We start from the raw sequence: 18,590 nt of genomic DNA, 5'->3' as shown, positions 1-18,590 counted from the left end.
CATAGTTCACACATAATTATCATTAATAAATACTTACAAATTAATTGTTCCAGAAATTCCCACCAAAAACATCTGAATGAGACAATTTAACATCCCGTGAGTAAGAAAATATAAGTATGAGTTTACCTGATAACACTTTTGTTGTACTAGTTGTTGTGAACAAGGTCTGATGAAACTGCCTTGCCAAAAAGAAACGACAGAGAAATCATACCTCTAAAATCTTTAATAAACAACTCTGTGCATCAAAATATGTACAAGGACAAACTCTTCCGTTGATGAAAAAAAAAAAACACTTTGAAACTCATCAAATATCAAAGTACTGAATATCAGTGGCCAAACAGAAAAATTACTTGATTCTGCTGCACAGAAACAAAGAAACTTATATAGAAAATGATGAAAAGCGGATGTGTTTTTATTGTTGTTTATTTTTCCAGTTATGCCGGAATCCTCTGCAAAGAGTAAAAGGACAGTTAATAAACCAGAACGTTTGACGTTCAACAGACAAATCATTCTGTAAATATTCACCTATTAGATGTTCCTGCCACGTAGGACATGCTTCGGCCTCCAGCTCCAAAATTAGACTTTTGTCCCTTGGGAATTTTCTTTTGGAAAACATTCACATTAATTAAGCACACGCACAACAACATTTTCTGTTCAATTATGAAACAAGGCAGTCACAGACTGCAACATCCCATGACACCCCTGAATTCAAAATTTTACTCTGATCTACTTGCATAAGTAAATGATCAAAACTCCCGCTCTGACCTACTGTCATTGATCAAAGTACTAGCTTTGATCTATGGTCTTACATTGGCCTTCTCCCTTCTTTCTATTTAAACCGGTTCCTGAGTTTACAAAAGTTGAAATTTGACCTTGACCTAGTTTTTACAAGGTCAAGGTGATCATCTCATTTTCATCCACTTTGCTGCCCAAGTACAGTATTTTCTGAGCTATAAGGCGCACCCTTCAAGGAATGGGCTACTTTAAAAAAAACAAAACTGTTTTCATATATAAGGCGCACTGGATTATAAAGCGCGCTGTTGGTTTTTGAGAAAATTAAAGGCTTTTAGGTGAGCCTTATAGTGCATAAAATACTGTAATTAATGTAATTAATGTAATTAATTAATGCACAAATACCTTTTTCTTAGCATCACGGGCTTGTCGGTTTGGGTCAAACATTGCATTATCCTTTGTTTTGGTACCTGAAAAAAACAAGAGTGGTCAACAGATTAAAGTTAATGCCAAAGTTAATGTACATCGACTGTAACTACATACAAAGCAAGATCTAATTTTTAAGACACTGTAAGAAATACACACCAGCAAATACTTTAAGGTCTGACTGGCTGTAATCGAAGGGTTTGAAGCCTTCTCCAGGAGACGGCTCTGTCTTCTGGGACTTCTCTGCAGACTTGGTCAACTTCTTACTTGGTTTGGGAGTCGACTCTCCAATCTCACTGGAAAGCCTTTTCTTTGCAGTTTCTTTTGTAGACTTCTATTGAGAAAGGTGAGTGACATAAGAATGTATTTCTAATTGTGTTAACTTCAGTTTACCCTGCAACTTAATGGCCAGTGGCGGAGGATTGTTCTTAGAACGGGATATGTAGCAGATGTATGTAGTTTTGTTGAAATGCATGTCATCAAACATCAAGAACCTTCATCAATTACAAGGAGATCTATTTTGTTAAATGCATGTAACTTCCTTTTCTGTATACTTAGCAGCAAAGCTGTATAAAGCTAACTTCACTCTCTTAGTTTATTCAGTAGTGATATACAGCCAAATTTTGCTGCCATCTATGGGTGTAAATATTCATTTCACTCAGTCAGTCTCCAAAATGAGACTCCAGCTGGCAAATACGCAATGTCAACTGAGACTGAAGACAAACACCAAGAACGTAACTAAAGTTTGAACTCTGTTTAGCATCTGTCTCTTTTGGAAAATTAGCTCAAAGTAAAATGAGAACGAGGGGACTGGATTTGAGGTATATCTCAGACCTGTCACAATAATGGGATTTAAAATCCTTCATATCTGGAACTCCAGAATACTGTGTATTCACCAGTATCCTTATGACACTGGAATACGACATGATGCATATTGGCTGAATAATATCAAGTCAGTGCCACATCAGTCATGCCGGGGATCAGTTTACGCCAACTAGCCTCACTGAGTGCAGAGACACACAGCACATGTTCTGAGTGACATCACGGTCATATTCACGACTGCTCTGCAATGACAGAGGCTTTACATGTCATCATAATCTCGAGTTTGAATTGTTGTATTGTTATTTTTGATATATCCTGTGGTCATTTATTTTCTGATTGGACATGGATCTGATGACAGCTCATCACTTATCAGTGATACTGTAACTCTGAGATCTGTACATTATCAATCATAATCATAGTAATTCATGCTGAAAGACAAAACTTATCTTATAAAAACTTAATTGCTAAACTGTCAGGAGAAGCTACAGCTACACATGCCAGCGATTACTTACATTTGCCAGTTTCACGAGTGTTACTTTAAAGTGCTGCTGCCAACATATTTGACAATAATGCATGCTATCAGATGATGCCAAAGTGTTTATTTAGTACTATGGTTTTAGCAGAAAGAGGACTAAAAAAAACATTTTACTTCAGCATTTCACCACACATTGAATTACTGTTGATTGATGGTGAAGGCGGGGAGTGGGACAAAACTGAGTCAAACCTCAGTGTCAGTTCTTTCTGTCCCCCCGAAATGGGAAGACAAAATGAAGTATATACCATTGTCTTACTGTGCATTTCATACTGAAGAGAAACATATGGTGGTAAGAATGGGTAATATTAACAAAGCAGGAATGCGTTGAGAGCCTCTCCAGAGACAGGCGCTCAGTCAGTGAGCTTTTGGGCAGTAGTCATTGTTATTCCCAATGAGGAAAGAAAAGCGTCTGATGAGTGCTGCAATCCCCAGGTGCAACATGAGACAGATACGAATATAAAAAGCACGCTTGCCTGCAGGAGTTTCAAACTGATGGCAGGATTACAAAACCACAGAAATTAGAGGATTAAATTAATGATGAAAGCCCTATAATTAATATTTTACTCTTGTGTGGATAGAACACATGACTTCCCAACAGGAAGGGAGAACCTGACAACGTGAAGCCGCGCTGAAGCAGCCGAAAAGAAACGGAAGGACAAGTGTGTAAAAGACTCACCACTGCTTGCTGACGAACAGTGGCAACGTTCTGGAGAGACGTCTTATAGTCCTGTTTGACTTTGTTTCTTTCTTCTGTGAAATTCAATAGTGAAATACACTAAGGAACATAACAACAACAAAAAAAAACCCCCAATTCAGAACAAGTTTGATTCTATTACCGGTCACTTTCTTGGCATGCTCTTTTGCTTCTCTTTTGGCGTTCCTCTTGGCTTCCATCTCCTTCTGTTGCTGCTCGATACTCATTAGCTTCCATTTTTTACTGATCTGTGAATGTGAGACGATAAAGCCATAAAGATTAAAACATGGAATCACAACTGGTCAGATGACTCTGGATATGACTGAGTGTATGGAGTTCTTGGACTACCTCAAAAATTTTTGAAGATGGATCAAACTTGGCGTTCTTGTTTATGTGTGCTTCACCGGAGGGTAAATACTGACACCAAAAATATCAGTTAGTATCTAGTTTAAATGAAACGCAATTGATTCAGAGGGTCGATCATTTTTCATCTCTCACCATCCTGAAAGGGTTTTCAAAAGACTCAATAATACGTCTGGCTTTCGTTTTAGCCACAGTAACACACCCCTCATCATTTCTCGGTTCCTGCTCCTGCAAAAGTAAGCAGAGAACATTTGATATAGCAGTTCTGCTGAAAGGATGAGGCCGAATAAATTCAACTAGATGAGAATCACTACCTCGAACAGTGTGACTTTCGCTACTGCCATGAGACCATTTGTTTTCTGTGGATCAACATCCATTCTGTTTTCATCATCTGAGAAGAGCATCCCTTGTTTCACTGGCAGCTCTGAAAATGAAGGCATTTATTTAATGTGCTAAAATAATAAATTAGCAGGATCCTGCACAAAATATATAAGGGGGAAGCTTACCATCTGGAGAAAACGGGTGGAGATCACTCTCTGATACTCTGGATGTATCATGGGGACCAAAGAATGTGACCTCTGGCTGATTGTACAAAATGACATTTAATTTCTTTTAACAACTACAGTGTTTTAACCAAAAACAAAAAACCCACAAAAAACAAAACAAAAAAACATTGGATAAAGGAGTTTACGACTGACCTTTCTAATAGGTGTGAGTCCCTTGTTTTTTAGCGCTGCGGTCTCAGTCTGTGTGAACCATAGAAAGGATTTCCATATTTGATTAGCTTAGGTGCTTTCACTGTCGGTTTATTTAGTGACATTAAGGTTCAATATCAAATCAAACACATGCTGCCACCTTTTTCTTTGTTACCTTAAGGAGGGGGGTTTCTCTGGCCTGCTGCACGAGCAAATGGAGCTCATTGACCTGCTGCCGGACTAGCGGGGGTACAGGGTTACAGCAGGCAATGATGCCCTGAGGCTCCCTGAGAAGATCAACATGATGAATTATGATGGATGTCGTGAACACAATGCAGCAAATTCAGCTGCACTGAAGGCAGAACAAAAAGAACCAAGGCATCAAATCTGCTTACTTTGGCAGCTCCTCAGATATTTTGATCATCATATGAGAAGGCAGGATGAATCTAAACACACAAACGACGCCACATTAAAATCTGTTAGAAAAGATGTTGAAAGCCTATAATTTTGCCTAAAATCAGGGAAAGTCACAAAAACATTTACTTGGAACAAACTATGAATAGGAGGAACAGCTCTAGCAGCATACCCGGTGCTCTCGTCCTCTTGTCTGGCCAGTTTGTCCCTCCAGGCAAACAGCAATCGGAAGGCAGTGAGCTGCTGGGTGTTAAAAGACCTTTTCTGCTTCCTCTGCAGCTCCAGATACGACTCCTCTGTGTATATAGGCTTCATATATTTCTGCATTAAAGAAGACAGGGCAAAGGAAATTTCATGAAAAGTTTTAATTGCAGAAGGTGATGTGTAAATCTGAATTCAGCTTAAGAAATTGTAACACTGTTGAGTAGATGTGAGTGGAATAAGAGTCTAGCAGTAGATTTTTAAGTGTCAGTTTAATTTTCATGATGTATGAGACTAGGTTTGAGCTCACCTTCAGGGAAATGTCTCTGCTCTTGTTCCAGACACACTTCAGAAGGCCAGACTGCCCATGATTGAAGTCCAGCAGCTGCGCCCTCACACAGTCGTAGATGTACAGTAGGTAGTGTGTATCCGCACGGGCATACTGCACCATCTCATCTGGTAAAGGGCTGCAGGGCAAAGTTATGGGATATATATTACATCACCTGTCCAAAATCAATAATAATTCCGAGCACTTCAAGAGTAATGTTGCGTCCCAGCAGAAAACAAGATTAATTTTCTTGTCAAGAGAAGAGAAAGAAATACATCCAACAGTTACAAAATAACAAGAATCAAATGGCCAATCAGTCAACTCCATACCGAATTCTCCAGTCAGCCAGTTGGTAGCGTTTGTCCGAGGCCACGTTGCAGAAGTGAGTGAGCAGGTGGTCAAGAGAATGTCTGGCCTGGTTCAGGGCTCGGCTGGCCTGATGCGTGTCAAAAAGCCTGATCACATATAAACCAAAGTCCCTCTGGAGCCACTCGATGTCAGAGTCGGCACCGTGAAACACCTGAGACCAGGAAAGATGATGCAGTCAGTTGAATGTTTTTTGAGGAGGCACTCAAACTGAGAAAATAAAGTTAGCACAGAAAACAGATCTCATTGTAGTTTATGCCCACATAGCTAATTTGTTCACAGGTATCCTACAATGTGTGAGTCAAGGCAAACTCCTACACACCAAAGGACAATAGCAGCTTTATAGAACATCGTGGTGCTCTGAGACATCTTGGAGGTTCTGAGATTAGGTATTTAAAGACATCAGATTACTTTGTTGGCGGAAATTGTATTTTCAAGGCTATGTTCACAAGCCGGTCTGAAACATCTCTATTTAATCTGCTTAAATTTATTCTCCTGGTGGTCATTACGGTTAATGAAATGAAGGTTGTAAAATGTGTGAAGGCAATGGCAAAAGGTAATTATAGCTGACCAATACTGCAATTTGGGAAAGTGATAGCACTTAAATATCAAAGTATAATTCTAAAGGTGCTGAAAAGATCACACAGGAACTTTAAGTTGGTTTGCAATTCACTTAAAGAGTGCAACGTTTTACATTCACTCTCATGATGTCCAACTGCTACACAGTGGTCTATAGAGCTAAACTTGTGGACGGCATTTGTACTTTACTATTTATGTTCTACAACGGTTCAGAGAAAAGCTAGGGAAAATTAAATTATCCACCGTAGTCAGGCTTGGTGTGCATTTATTCCTTATCCTGTAATATCTGTAAGACGCAGTTAATTATCAGCCACTATATTGGTTGAAAAAAAAATCCATATAGAACATCCTCAACTGAAAGACAACACAAGAGAATCTCCAGCTCACACAGCCATAGAGACTGTTTCTCATTTTGAATGTACTATAAATCTACAGTAACCAGACATGTAAACTCCTTTCTCACTTAGACAGAAATAGAAACAAATCATTTGTATAATGGTTCAATTACCTTGACAATAGCTGGATCAGTGAATGCCTCATTCAGGATGTACATTTCACTGCGAAGCTCCAGGGTATCAATGATGAAATCCTCCTCTCTGGTGGAGATCTGCATTAGACAGGTGATCCCGAGAAAGCTCCTGTAGGAATGGTGCTGTGATGGGGAGCAGAGTTTTGAAACTTAACTTCCATACAAGACGCTACAGGTTTGAATATATGTTTTCTTCACACAGGAGATCAACACAATCAACTTCATTTAGCTTACAGATGCAGCTTGGCTAACAATATATTGTGTTGTAATTATTTTTGTCTTCAAACACTTAAATTGAAGTATTTTCATTTTTTTCCCAGTTCTGTACCTCAAGATCCACAGCAAATTCAGAAGATTTACATAGTTTCTCGTTCAGAGCCACCAGGTCCTCCAGTGTAGTAATGAATGAACACTTGGTCTCAGGCAAAGGTTTGTACATCTGTACAAAATTAACGAATGACAGATTTAATCCAAGAAACAAGGGAAACATGCTATTAGAACACTATAATGTACCTGTAGCTCTGGCTTCGACAGAAGGCTTTCCGGGATTGTAAGATGGTCCAGTTCATATTGGTACGGGTGTGCAAACCTTCAACCAAAAGCACAACTTCAGACAATGAGAAATAGAAAAGGCAAGACTTGTTGGTTTTGCGCAATTGATCACTCTTACATGTCGTCAACGTGTTCCTGAGTTCTCTGCTGGTGAATGAAATCAGCCAGAGCAGTCGGGACATCGAGGTCCTCTGACTTCTCTTTACGAATTTGTTTGTCAGTGAAATCTGCAATTGGCAAACAAGAGCCCAAATATGTCAAACGTTAATGTTAAGAGTTGAGAATTCATTTGACAAGTGAATGTCAGACAGCACATGGGATGTCTTACAAGATGGAAGAGGTTGTATAGCATTAGGCTTGATGAAAATCTTGGGGATAAATGGTGTGTTGCTGTTGTCAACTTTCTCCTTGAATTTCAGCTGAGGCCTCGCAACGTTCTTGGCATGGAGCAGTCGGAACATAGCAGAACGACTGTCGGAGCCTGTACCCTGATAAAGAAGAGCTTTATTTACTATAATTGTTAACTGCACCTCTATTTGTATTTATTAACTGTCCAAAAATGCTCTGTTGCCTTATGTTATTTAAGTAATTTGATGCCAAAATTGGCACAATTTTTAGCTTAGATGTTGCCCAAAAAAATGAGATGCCAAGGGGTTAATTAGCCAACCTTGCGATTCCAGCTGGAAACAACAATCTTGGGAGGCTGAAATCCAGCAGGCATTACAGGCTGCTGGCTCCTATTCACTCCATCAGCTTCATCAAGAAGAATCCCCTGGAAATCAGAGGAAGTACTCTGATTTGCAAAGCCCTTTTCCATAAAGAAATGCCTAGTAAAATTCAGAAGTGAAGACCATACCACTCTTTCGAGAATGATGTCATTTGAGTCCACAACTAAGTCGAAACTCTCATCCAGGCCTGTCAGCTTGCTCTGGCCTCTCAGGTGGGATCTGCAGCCATGGTGCTGCATTACCTGGCTCATGCTAATACAGGGACACAACAAATAAATATTATGCAAGGCAAGTGGCAGACTACTCCGTAGACCCACCCTTCTGTTTTCATGCACAATCTTCTATCAGGTTTGTCTTTGCACCTACCATCAAAAATTTATGTGATGTCCTGTTAAAATATTGAGGATAGGATTGTTTTTTTGTAAACAAGTTTGCAGTAGTGAGGCTGCACTGAGCAGTGAAGGAGACTATTAGAAAAACTGGTGCAACATGACACTAATCAATTTCCTCCCAAACTTGAAGAGCAGCACACATCTGACAAAATGTTTCCTTTGATCTTCCATCCATTATCTGAGCACTCTGAACGGATTGATCGTTCCGTCAGACAAAAATATCATCTCACATTTACACCTAATTTATTTTCCAATGAACTCAACTTGCAATTTGTCTTTTCTCTGTGGAGAGAAAGTACCGGTATATCCTTATCTTTAAGTTTATGAGAAGAGTGACCCCTTCCAGAGATGAGTGGGGATCAAACCAAGGTCAAACTAAAGAAAACCCATAGCATGACATATACTCACCAGTGCAGGAGCTTATCCCCTTGACTTGCACAGAACTCCTGGAAGCCTGAGAAGCTCCTATAGAAATCAAATTCATCCCCAGCTTGAGGCAAGGCAGCAGATGCTTTGGTGGCAGATAATACAGCACCCAGTCCATACTGCAGAGGAGGGGCAAGCCCAGACACTAGTTAATAATACACACCTCTGATGAATACGGCAATAGGCTTAAACTAATTCTGTGTCCTTTAACAACCCGAGGTTCCCATTACTAAAGCATCATGAAAATATAGTTCTATGCTAATTAACACAACAGAAAGGCTAAGTTCTCGTACTATAAGTTATAACCTTGTCATAGACATAGAAAAACGTTAAATCAGACAATAATAAAAACAAATGTGTGCATATTTTGTAACTAGACCTCTCAGCCAAGCAGACACATGCATGTCGGCTACTAGCTGAAAACCGAAAGCTCCATCTTCTTTAGCTCACTTACTTTAACGAAGGCGTCCACGTCTTTAAAACCAGGACACAGCTCGGCTTTTTCCTCGTCGTTAGTGTCTGAGTTCGTATTTTGAAGGGTACTGTTCGTGGCGTTATTATTACTCGTTGAAGCCATAATCTATTTTGATGTTGTAAACATGTGGCGCTCGGAAATGGCTCGTCTTCCTCTACGGTTTATTGTAAAATGTTCGGGAAAAGCTGGGACAGCGCCACCTAGCGATTAGGAGTGCTCGGGCGTCAAAGTCAAACTGCATTTTCCACAATTTATTGAGGGGGAATACTGCAGCATGAACATACCCTAAATACTGTATGCCAATAAAAAAAAAGATCGCTTTCCGTTTTCCTCAAAGCTATACATTTCCCTTTACTCACCTATAACGTGAGATGTTCCGTTATTGATATATCGGTTATGTTTTGATCAGATCAAGCCGGGTGATGAATCTTCTCCAGGAGCAAACCTCAGCTATGACCTGGTGAACGCACCCATTCGATGCAGTAACACTGCAGACAATCTCATTTCCTTCATAGCGTGATGCACTAAGATGTTGCTGCCATAGGGGGGCAATATTGTCCTAAGCAATCCACAGCAACTCAATTCCAACAAGTGCAATGTGTTGCAATTAACTAAAAGAAACATACACACCAGTAAAGTCTCGGCCAACATCTCGTTAGAAGCCAAATAAACCATATATAAAACCCTTTTTTTCCCAAACATGTTTTCAGGAATAGAAGTGATTTTACTGGTATAAAAATATCCCTTCCTTAGTTGGTCAGTTAGTGCTCCTGTGGTCAATAGAAAGTGAAAAGCCATTTCTCAAGTATTGACACAGCAGCTCATTATGGATGATCTGTGGTGTGTGGCGAGAAACCTCTTTTCTTTACTTCCCCTCTCTATTGATCTATTCCTTCTTATTATCTAAGAAGGAAACACCGACTCAATCCATGTTTCACAGCGTATTTCTATGTCATCCTGTTGTTCCCAGGGAAGGTATCTTCACCACACTGATATTGCAGATTTATAAGTCAGTATTCTTGCCAAAATCTATATTACAAAGCCAACTACTCGATATATGGTAGTTTTACATTTTGTATTTTTTGTTACTGGGTGTGCTGTTATTAATTAAAATATTCGATTCTGAAATCATACCCTTATCATATAGGTAATAAAACAGTCAGTAGCCTATATGCAGTGAAAATCTTTGCTGAACTGAATAGGGCATTACTGCTGCCATTTAGTCTCATTTATATGCTTTTTAATAATATTATGCATTTTATAGCTTTGATATTGCCCCAAAGCACCACTCAAATTCCTCCTGCAGTAAAAAACCATAAAACTGCTGACGCTGAAAATGACACAGTGCCACACATAATTAAAAAATCCCAGAGAAAATCCTCACTGAATTGTTTTATTTAGCACCCTCATCTAGAAAACACAAACTGCACCAAACAATATCATACATGCACGGCTTTAACATATCAAGATCAGCTGATGACTTTTCAATGTGAAAATGTCACTGCCACGATCTCACAGAGATCACCTATCAACACAGAAAAGCCAAGCGAGGTCTACTTGGATTTCTTCATCAAGCTCGATATAATCACAAATTTGGGGTAATTCATCTGCTCATTTTCAGGTCAATTAATCTTTTTTTTGCTCTTACACTTACCAAAAAAATCTATTGTATAAGTGTTACTGGTATAAAAAGGTGAAAAGTATTAGTAGATAATATTACCTGTATCATCTACTTTGTGTCATTGCAGCAAAAGGCTGTGAGTGATAGCAGCTGCTGAGCAATGTTTCTCTTTGCTGATGTATTTTTCAGACTCTGGGTTTGACCATGAATTACAACTGCAAGTAAGACACTGGTCTCCCAGTAGGGGGGCATTTTTCAAATTCCAACTATATAGATACAGTGTGCACAGTATACTGTATGAAAGCTAGCAAGACCTCATTGCACTGGCTTCTGAATCGGCCATAACCGGCTCTTAAATGTTATCTTAAAGCAACACTTTGTACAGAATTTTTTCAAAAGAAAAAAAAAAAGAACCATACCAAACATTAAAACAAGAGAAAAAGACAAAATCTTCACAGTACTGATACATTACAAAACAAAGAGATTGGCCATGTTTCTGCATACCCAAAAAAACACAAGTTCAAAACTGGAACGCTGTCTCTCATATCAGTAAATCACTAAATCATCAAGAAAGATGTTTTTCCTGTGTAAACATTTGTTAGCTTAACAATGACAGTTTATGATAAAAAGAATGCATTCAGACTAACCACATGTAAAGTCACAAAAACAAAAAAACAGGATTCAAACACTGCTTTCAGAAAGTTATTACAACTCATCGGGAAACAAAGCCTACCTGTTTTTGCATTTAATACAAATTGTATCCAGCAATGTGCATCATTAACCGTCCTTGAATTTTGCAGCTTTTTTCCCCAGCTTGTTGTTTTGCTCTAGAACTCTATGGTAATGTGAATAAATCCAAAATTGTATTTAAACTCGCTTTTTCTACTTTCATTATTGACCTTGTTACACTGCATTTGAATTTCTGATGCCTGAAGCCTTGAACCGTGGACGAATAGACAAAATTTGTTGAAACGTATGCGCACACACCATTGAATCTTCCTGTTGTCATCTTGATGGGATAGTCCTGATTTAGTCGTCTCAAAATCCTGATAAATTAGTCTTCTGTGGGTTTCATTAGCACCGTTACTCATGTACCTTTCCCATATAATTCCCTCAGGCCTGCTCTAATATAATACAAAGGTATTTTAATGTCTGTGAAATCATGACACATATCAGACTTTCCATTTGGCATTTTTGGTTGTTAAATAGACCCTTGTGTCAGGGGCTGACAGATGTGTTTTCCATCAGCTTCTGCCACTCCAAGACTATTGATACTTAGGATGAAGCTTTTATGAATATTTGAGCAGCAGGAAATACTTAAACGAACAAACACAACATTAAAAAAAGCCAATACAACTGACAACACAGTTTCAAAAAAGATTATGTCACAGCTGACGACACATTTTGCCAAATTATGTCTAAGCTGGTGGCTAGATTTCAATTATAAGACCGGCATAATTGGCAGCACTCTAATACGGAGCCATTACTTCAGAAAGACTATTTGCAAATCTGTGTGGAGAGTTGTGTAATTTAGTCTGTGTCAAATTTGTGTGCTGAGATTTGTGAATATGTACAGGAATTTTGCAAATGTGTATTCATAATCTGTGTGCATATTGACTTTTGTAACTGAAAAAACTTCTATCCCATCCAAAGCTGTTTAAAATCAATCCAGTGGACTTTATGAACATTTCTTGAAGATGTTGGGAGAAGACCAAACACCATCGGAACTGAAGAAGCCTATTGGATGAGAGGTGAAACGTCTTCAAGAAACTGTCTTACAGTCTAGTGGATTGATTTATACATTTTTGGATAACCATAACCTGGCTAGCTGAGAACCTACACAGACTCCTATCCCATCCTATGCTATCCTTAGATAGATCCGTAAATGTTGGAGTCAAATCTGAAAGTAAATTCAGGTTTCCAAGAATGAATCCTATCATTACTTTGCTTTAATTGTTGTAAATTCAGTCATGAGCTACAACTCCAGTGGACCTCTCTTTCCTTCATACTTTCCTTTGCAAGCATCATCATCATCAATCATCATCTTCCACCCCTTCAGAGAAGTAGGTGATTGAAACATCGAGTCAGAACTGGAAGGTGCACCAGTTAGTTTTTCTCCCCTGTCTTCTTTAAGAAATGTTTTAACTTATCCCACCATCATCCAAACCTGCATCTTTTGATTTTTTTTTACCAATACAATTGAAAAATCTAGTGGTAACTGAAGTTGTACTTTAAATTAGGTGCAAATCATTACTTCAACATCACCAGCTGGAAGAGGATGGGGATGCTAGGAGATGTCAGATTGCCCTGCTTCCACTGCGAGCAGACAGCAGATGGAGTAAGGAATGAAGTGAAGGATTTGTTGTGGATGATCCAAGTTTTCCTTGTAAAAAAGCAAAAGCCGCAAGTAAAAAGTAGAGAAAAGTGAGAGGCCCTCCTGAGTTAAAACTCATGATCATTTGACTGTTTCCTGCTTTTAGAGGATAAACCCCATTGTAACCCAGATAGCACACACACTGAACAAGATAGAGGAACCCACAACTTTCCACACTCATTTACAGTTCTGCTACAAATACGGTTCCATATTTTCTTGTCTCAAATACAATGAGTCATGATGCCTGATAACCAGCACAGCTCGTCTATGGTGAAACAGAATGAAAATTCCAGATGAAAATGATTCATTTCAAATAGTATGTAAGTTTATGACATGTATGCAAAATTTCCCCTGAGCCGAAGGTGCTGACCCAACCCAGAGACATCATACCCTGGCCACTGAGAATTCTAGGATGTTATTGGTTTGCTGTTGACACATTATTTCTAATAACCAGACACTGACACACCTGTGGAGGCTACCCAGACATATTTATACTGATAATGAACTCATATCAAATCAATTTGATCAAGAAAAACCACAGCATAAAAAAACCCAAAAACAAAAATCTACAAACATTTTCACCCATATCTCAACAGTTTTCTTCTGCAAATGGATTTTGTCTGACTTAATCATGTGACTGAAGTGTTGAAAACCTGTACCAACTGCTTAAAAGTGAGGTTAAAAGATGTGGATAAAGTGTTTAAATTGACCTATAATGGAACTTATTTTACAATATTGATCAAGAAATGATCAATTATAGTTATGTTTAACTATAATCAATGAAATTGCACAAGGAAGAGTTTGGCAGCACTTAGTTGGGTAAGAGTGAAATGGACATGTCAGGGCAGAGGACAGGACAGAGCACGAACTAAACAGCCTGGGGTATTAAGGTGCTGTGGCTTCCTCATAGAACCATAGAACCAATATAGGTTGAGTTAAATGATGGTTACAATTTGGTGTCAGTTTGTGGCTCAAGGTATGAAATATAGTCCATATGTCACCCCTGTCCTGCCTCTCACCCAATGTCAGCAGGGACTAACTTCAGGGACCCCTAAAAGTGTATGTACTTCATGTTATTCCTCTCCAAAATAGTGAGAAGGAGGCTTAAAATTGTTAACTGTCATACAAAGAACTGAAATACTAATATTTGTTGTGTAAATGTAGCCATGGCATACAGGAGGAAGATCCCCTCTGAGTTGGATTGCACGGTGGCAAATGTTTATCATCATTGAACTCTGGGTATGTTTGGCATCTTTTTAAAAAAAAATAATTGCATTAAATTATGTGCTATGAATTATTTTTCTACTAACTCACTGATTGTTTCAGCATCATTTTTGAGGGAAACAGATTTGCAGTCATATATCTCTCCCATTACCGCTGTAGACAGGCAGATATAAACCTGGAGAATGCAGAGAAAGGTCCAATCCACAAGTCAGTCAACGATCACAATAACTGGTCTGAGGCATGAAAACTCATTAGAGCCCTCAAGGTACATTCAGGTCTCTACAATCAAATGATAAAAGGTAATTGGGTAGCGCTGGCACTGTGAGCTGCTTTACGAGTTTCATCTGGGACAGTCAACTTTTAATGGAGCATGTAAATATGAAGGTTGCTGTGGTGTGTTCTGAAAAACTGAGTATTGGGGACAAGCCTCTATAAGTGACAGCAAATTTCCAAAGGCACGGCCACGGGTGAATGAACGTGTTCCGACTCACCAATTCCAACTTGGAAAGGAAAAATGAACATTTAAAAATACAAAGCACTCGTCATGGCCCTTCACAAGATACGCAGAGACCTTCAATGATAAAAAGAACTGTGAGAAATAGAATGCTGAGCAACCCATGTGACTACTTTAGAAACAAGGAGGAGGCTGAAACTACTTTGGCACATGAATGGAAGTAAGGCATCTGTATCATTCAGACAGAAATAACTGAAATGGAGCATTGTTCTCAACCTGACAGAGCTGTCAAAACAGGCCTACATGAAAAGAGAATTTAGTGTTAATTTTCGACAGCACACCCAGCTCCTGTGGCGTCACATACCCACAAACTAACGGCAAAACAGAACGTGGTCACCTCCAAAAATGATCCTCAGCAACACGAATGAAAAGAAAACAGAAGACGGTTGAGGTGCAGAGTTTGTCACTGTGTCACGACGTTGACCTGAATGTTGATATTGTGATGGCGAGGAGCAGAGAGAAGGGGGACGTGTCCAGACTCCAGGCTCTAGAGCCCTGGGCACTCATATCTGAAACGACCACACACACAAAGACACACACACACACGCACGCACACACACGTACACACACACACACACACACGCACACACACACACACACGCACACACAAAAACAAGTGAAGTTAAAACTTCTGGTGGTGGCAGACAGAAGCACCTCACACATCCACCTGATAAACAAAGTTTAAGAAAATATTAGTCAAAAATACACAAACTGAAAGTCACCAACTGTTTCCCAAAACATGAAAAAGGCTGACGTTCGCTGGGGTTCTTTAAATGTGTCCAAAAACTTCATAATTCTCTGCTAATGACTGTAATTGTAAGTAAAAAATGTATGAGAGCTGAGTGTAAAGAGGCCAGAAGCCTGATGCAGTCTGCTCTCATAACTAGTATCTCATGTATAATTTAAGGCCTCAATTAACTCTTATGCATCACTGAGTATTTTCCTGTAATGACATAATATCTGTAAAAAAACTCTTTCCTAGATTAAAAAAAAACATATATTATTGATGCACATTGAACCAAATGTGACATTTCAGAGGTACTTGTCTCACAGGGATCTGGTCTGCTAATGTGTTTTGCTTACATCTTTTTTCCTTTGCAGTATCTGAAGAATCTCTTGTGGGCAGAAAAATAGCCTATTTTTTAAAATTAAATGTTAAAGAAAACTCATCTTGGAATTATATCTCTCTCAACTCTTGTTTCCAGGGATTTGTTACAGAATATCAACAATGCAAATTAGCATTTTGAAAAGAAGACGAACCCCCTGGAGTCCCCCAGGACAGTTATAGCACCTAGTAAAATAGGAATTCAACCCCTACGATGGAGATGGAGATGGATTGCTGTGCATATTTCAGCAAAACATAAACCTGGAACAGTCAGGAAGGGATGGCTGGGGACATGAGAAATTGTGAGTCAACAGAGGACAAAATGTTCCTGTCAGACTTAAGAAGTGCTAAGTGACTTCATTTACAATAGTGGGTAAATAAAAAAAAAAAAAACATGACAGATTGAGGTCTGGGTAAATGTCAAATGTTTCCATTCTGTTGTGTTTCTCATGGTGGCATCAGCATATTTCAGAGACAGAGCTTCAGGCAGAAAATCTTGAAATAACAGTCTGTCTCTTACTTTTCTTGCAGTTATTCCATCTTTTTTCACACACTAGGAAGTGAAACCCAAATTAGCTTTTATTGTTTTAGCATATGTACTACAGTCCGAGCGAGCTTACTCAGTTGGTGGATTCGTATGGGTTCCGAGGCCGGGCCCAACCCTCCTTCACTCAGCGTCTGAATTCGGATGACGTAGTCATCGTCTTCTTCGGGGAGGGTCAGCTCTGCTGTCGAATTGGCGCTCGTGAGTGTGTTTACGTCTCTGTGTCTCCGCCTGCTGTATGACAGCTGAAGCAAGAGGGGTGGAAAAAAGGTGGGGGACATGTTTTAAACATGCAGGCTTACAGCCTGGCAGCTTAGAATGAGCCGCTTGGTTCAACAGACAGTCAATTCGACTTACTGCTAAGCTTACTGATAATGTAAAACTCACTTGGTAGCCTGTAACTTCTGATTCTGATTCCGTTGCCACCACAGGCTCCCAGTAAAGAGACAGCTGAGAGCCAATTAGAGTCCATTCAACATTCAGCGGAGGTTGGGCAGGTGCTGTATGATTTGAAAAAAAAATTCACTTGTTATATTTCAGCACAGAAATCCGTTAGTGTCCCATCGTTATACACAAATTATCTGTGTCTCTATGGATAAAACTACTTTCAAGAATGAGACTAGATGTTGACAACGTTTCTCCTGCTTTCCTGGATGGCTAAGAATAGATTTTCTACCTCTAGACATAAAATCAAATATTTGAGCAGTTGCACATCATGGGTGCTTCGACTTACGTGGTTTTTTCGTGGTGACATTGATCGCTGGGAGGAAGGGGCCGGTGCCTGCCGTGTTGAAAGCACTGACCGTTAGAAAATACTGCGTGTTTCCTGTCAAGCCGTTCACCGTGACAGACGTCTGGTTCCAAGGCACCCTGACCTTCCCCATTGTCTCAGGTTTGGTGTCATCCTCCCAGTAAACCACCTGATTGAGGAGGACAATACAGTCCAGCTTTACTAATGATTGTGTCAAATTATTTCATTTAGAACAAACACTGCTTCTTGTTTAATGAGAAAGAAGGTCAATGTGAAAGAAAAGCTTCTGCTTAAGTATGAAAGTGATTACTTTGACTAATTAAATAATCAAATGGGTTTATAAATTAATATTTCCCAGGATTCCTGGGTGGTGCTCCTATCAAACAAGGGTAAGCACCTCTGTCAATATAATTGTTTAATATTCTTTTTTAAATTAGTGGGTAATGATTAAAAAACTTAATTCTGATTTCTGGGATACTGGCATAGCACTCAAACACAGAACTGTTCAACTGTTGGTTTGAACATGGCAGTTTTTGTTGTGGTGCAATAGCATGTGTCAGCACAGACTTTCTATCACACTATCCTGCAACTGACAACAACACAAGGACAGGCAATTTCCTTTTGTTCTTTTGAAAACACTCTGACATGTTTTCCACTTGTGTTGGTACAAGAACTGTATAATTTTGGCCGCAACAATTGGCAAAATGAAACAGTCATTTCCGCTGACATGAGGAAGTGATCGCTTTGAGGTGTAACAGGGGTGACGAAGAGCGTTTGAATTGTGCTTTGCGCAATTTGTATTTCCATTTAAAAGAATAAAATGTACCTCATAGCCCAGAACTCTTTCAGGGCTGTAGGACAGAGCCTGCCAATTCACCTCAGTCTTGGTGGCAGAGAGACTCCTGGCCCAGACTCCTGCTGGCATCCCACTTGGCTCTGGAAACACACAACAGGAGACTGAGCAGAACAAATCTCTTCAGTTTGTACATTTACAAGTGTGTGGCATTCTTGTTGATACATACTTGGATGAATCATCTCGAACAGGTGGCGGTGCTAACCAGACCAACACTACGCAAGCACTAAATTACAGTGTGATCACTTTGACATAGCCATACAAAAGTGATATTTGGAAGCACTCAGCCAATACTCACTTGAAGGCTTTATTAGATTTCCTTCAGTTTAATAACCTTTGGTACTTAT

The 18,590-nt window shown here is 39.3% G+C and overlaps 2 protein-coding genes across 3 annotated transcripts in view; both read right to left on the bottom strand.

Annotated features, from left to right (window-relative positions):
• Positions 1-205: 205 nt before the first annotated feature.
• exosc10 (exosome component 10) lies at positions 206-9,401 on the bottom strand. 2 transcript variants are annotated; one of them, XM_068334108.1, is made up of 25 exons: positions 9,237-9,401; positions 8,765-8,901; positions 8,093-8,216; positions 7,904-8,008; positions 7,565-7,724; positions 7,355-7,463; positions 7,198-7,273; positions 7,013-7,123; positions 6,664-6,807; positions 5,540-5,730; positions 5,193-5,349; positions 4,854-5,002; positions 4,663-4,713; positions 4,443-4,554; positions 4,271-4,318; positions 4,079-4,154; positions 3,887-3,996; positions 3,708-3,800; positions 3,558-3,626; positions 3,352-3,457; positions 3,192-3,265; positions 1,318-1,492; positions 1,138-1,202; positions 526-602; positions 206-449 (listed from the first exon to the last, which is right to left on the bottom strand). In XM_068334108.1, the coding sequence occupies exons 1-25, from the start codon at positions 9,357-9,359 to the stop codon at positions 413-415; spliced, it is 2,679 nt and encodes an 892-aa protein (XP_068190209.1). In that variant the 5' UTR covers positions 9,360-9,401; the 3' UTR covers positions 206-412. The 2 variants fall into 2 exon arrangements, with proteins under 2 accessions (XP_068190209.1, XP_068190217.1); XM_068334116.1 differs by having other exon boundaries at positions 1,318-1,489.
• A 1,217-nt stretch (positions 9,402-10,618) lies between these two features.
• The window catches only part of LOC137613104 (contactin-3-like), a 40,884-nt gene continuing 32,912 nt past the window's right edge, over positions 10,619-18,590 (bottom strand). Inside the window, exons 19-23 of the mRNA XM_068341975.1 lie at positions 18,217-18,326; positions 17,373-17,559; positions 17,027-17,139; positions 16,716-16,884; positions 10,619-15,499 (exon numbers count right to left, since the gene is read on the bottom strand). Of these exons, the coding sequence (XP_068198076.1) occupies positions 15,402-15,499; positions 16,716-16,884; positions 17,027-17,139; positions 17,373-17,559; positions 18,217-18,326 (677 nt within the window). The 3' untranslated portion in view covers positions 10,619-15,401. The remainder of the gene's footprint in view (positions 15,500-16,715; positions 16,885-17,026; positions 17,140-17,372; positions 17,560-18,216; positions 18,327-18,590) is intronic.

This window comes from Antennarius striatus, chromosome 2, assembly GCF_040054535.1.
Source record: "Antennarius striatus isolate MH-2024 chromosome 2, ASM4005453v1, whole genome shotgun sequence".
Classification (NCBI taxonomy): Eukaryota; Metazoa; Chordata; class Actinopteri; order Lophiiformes; family Antennariidae; genus Antennarius; species Antennarius striatus.
The sequence above is the reverse complement of the archived record's forward strand: the minus strand, read 5'-3'. Positions and strand labels throughout refer to the sequence as shown.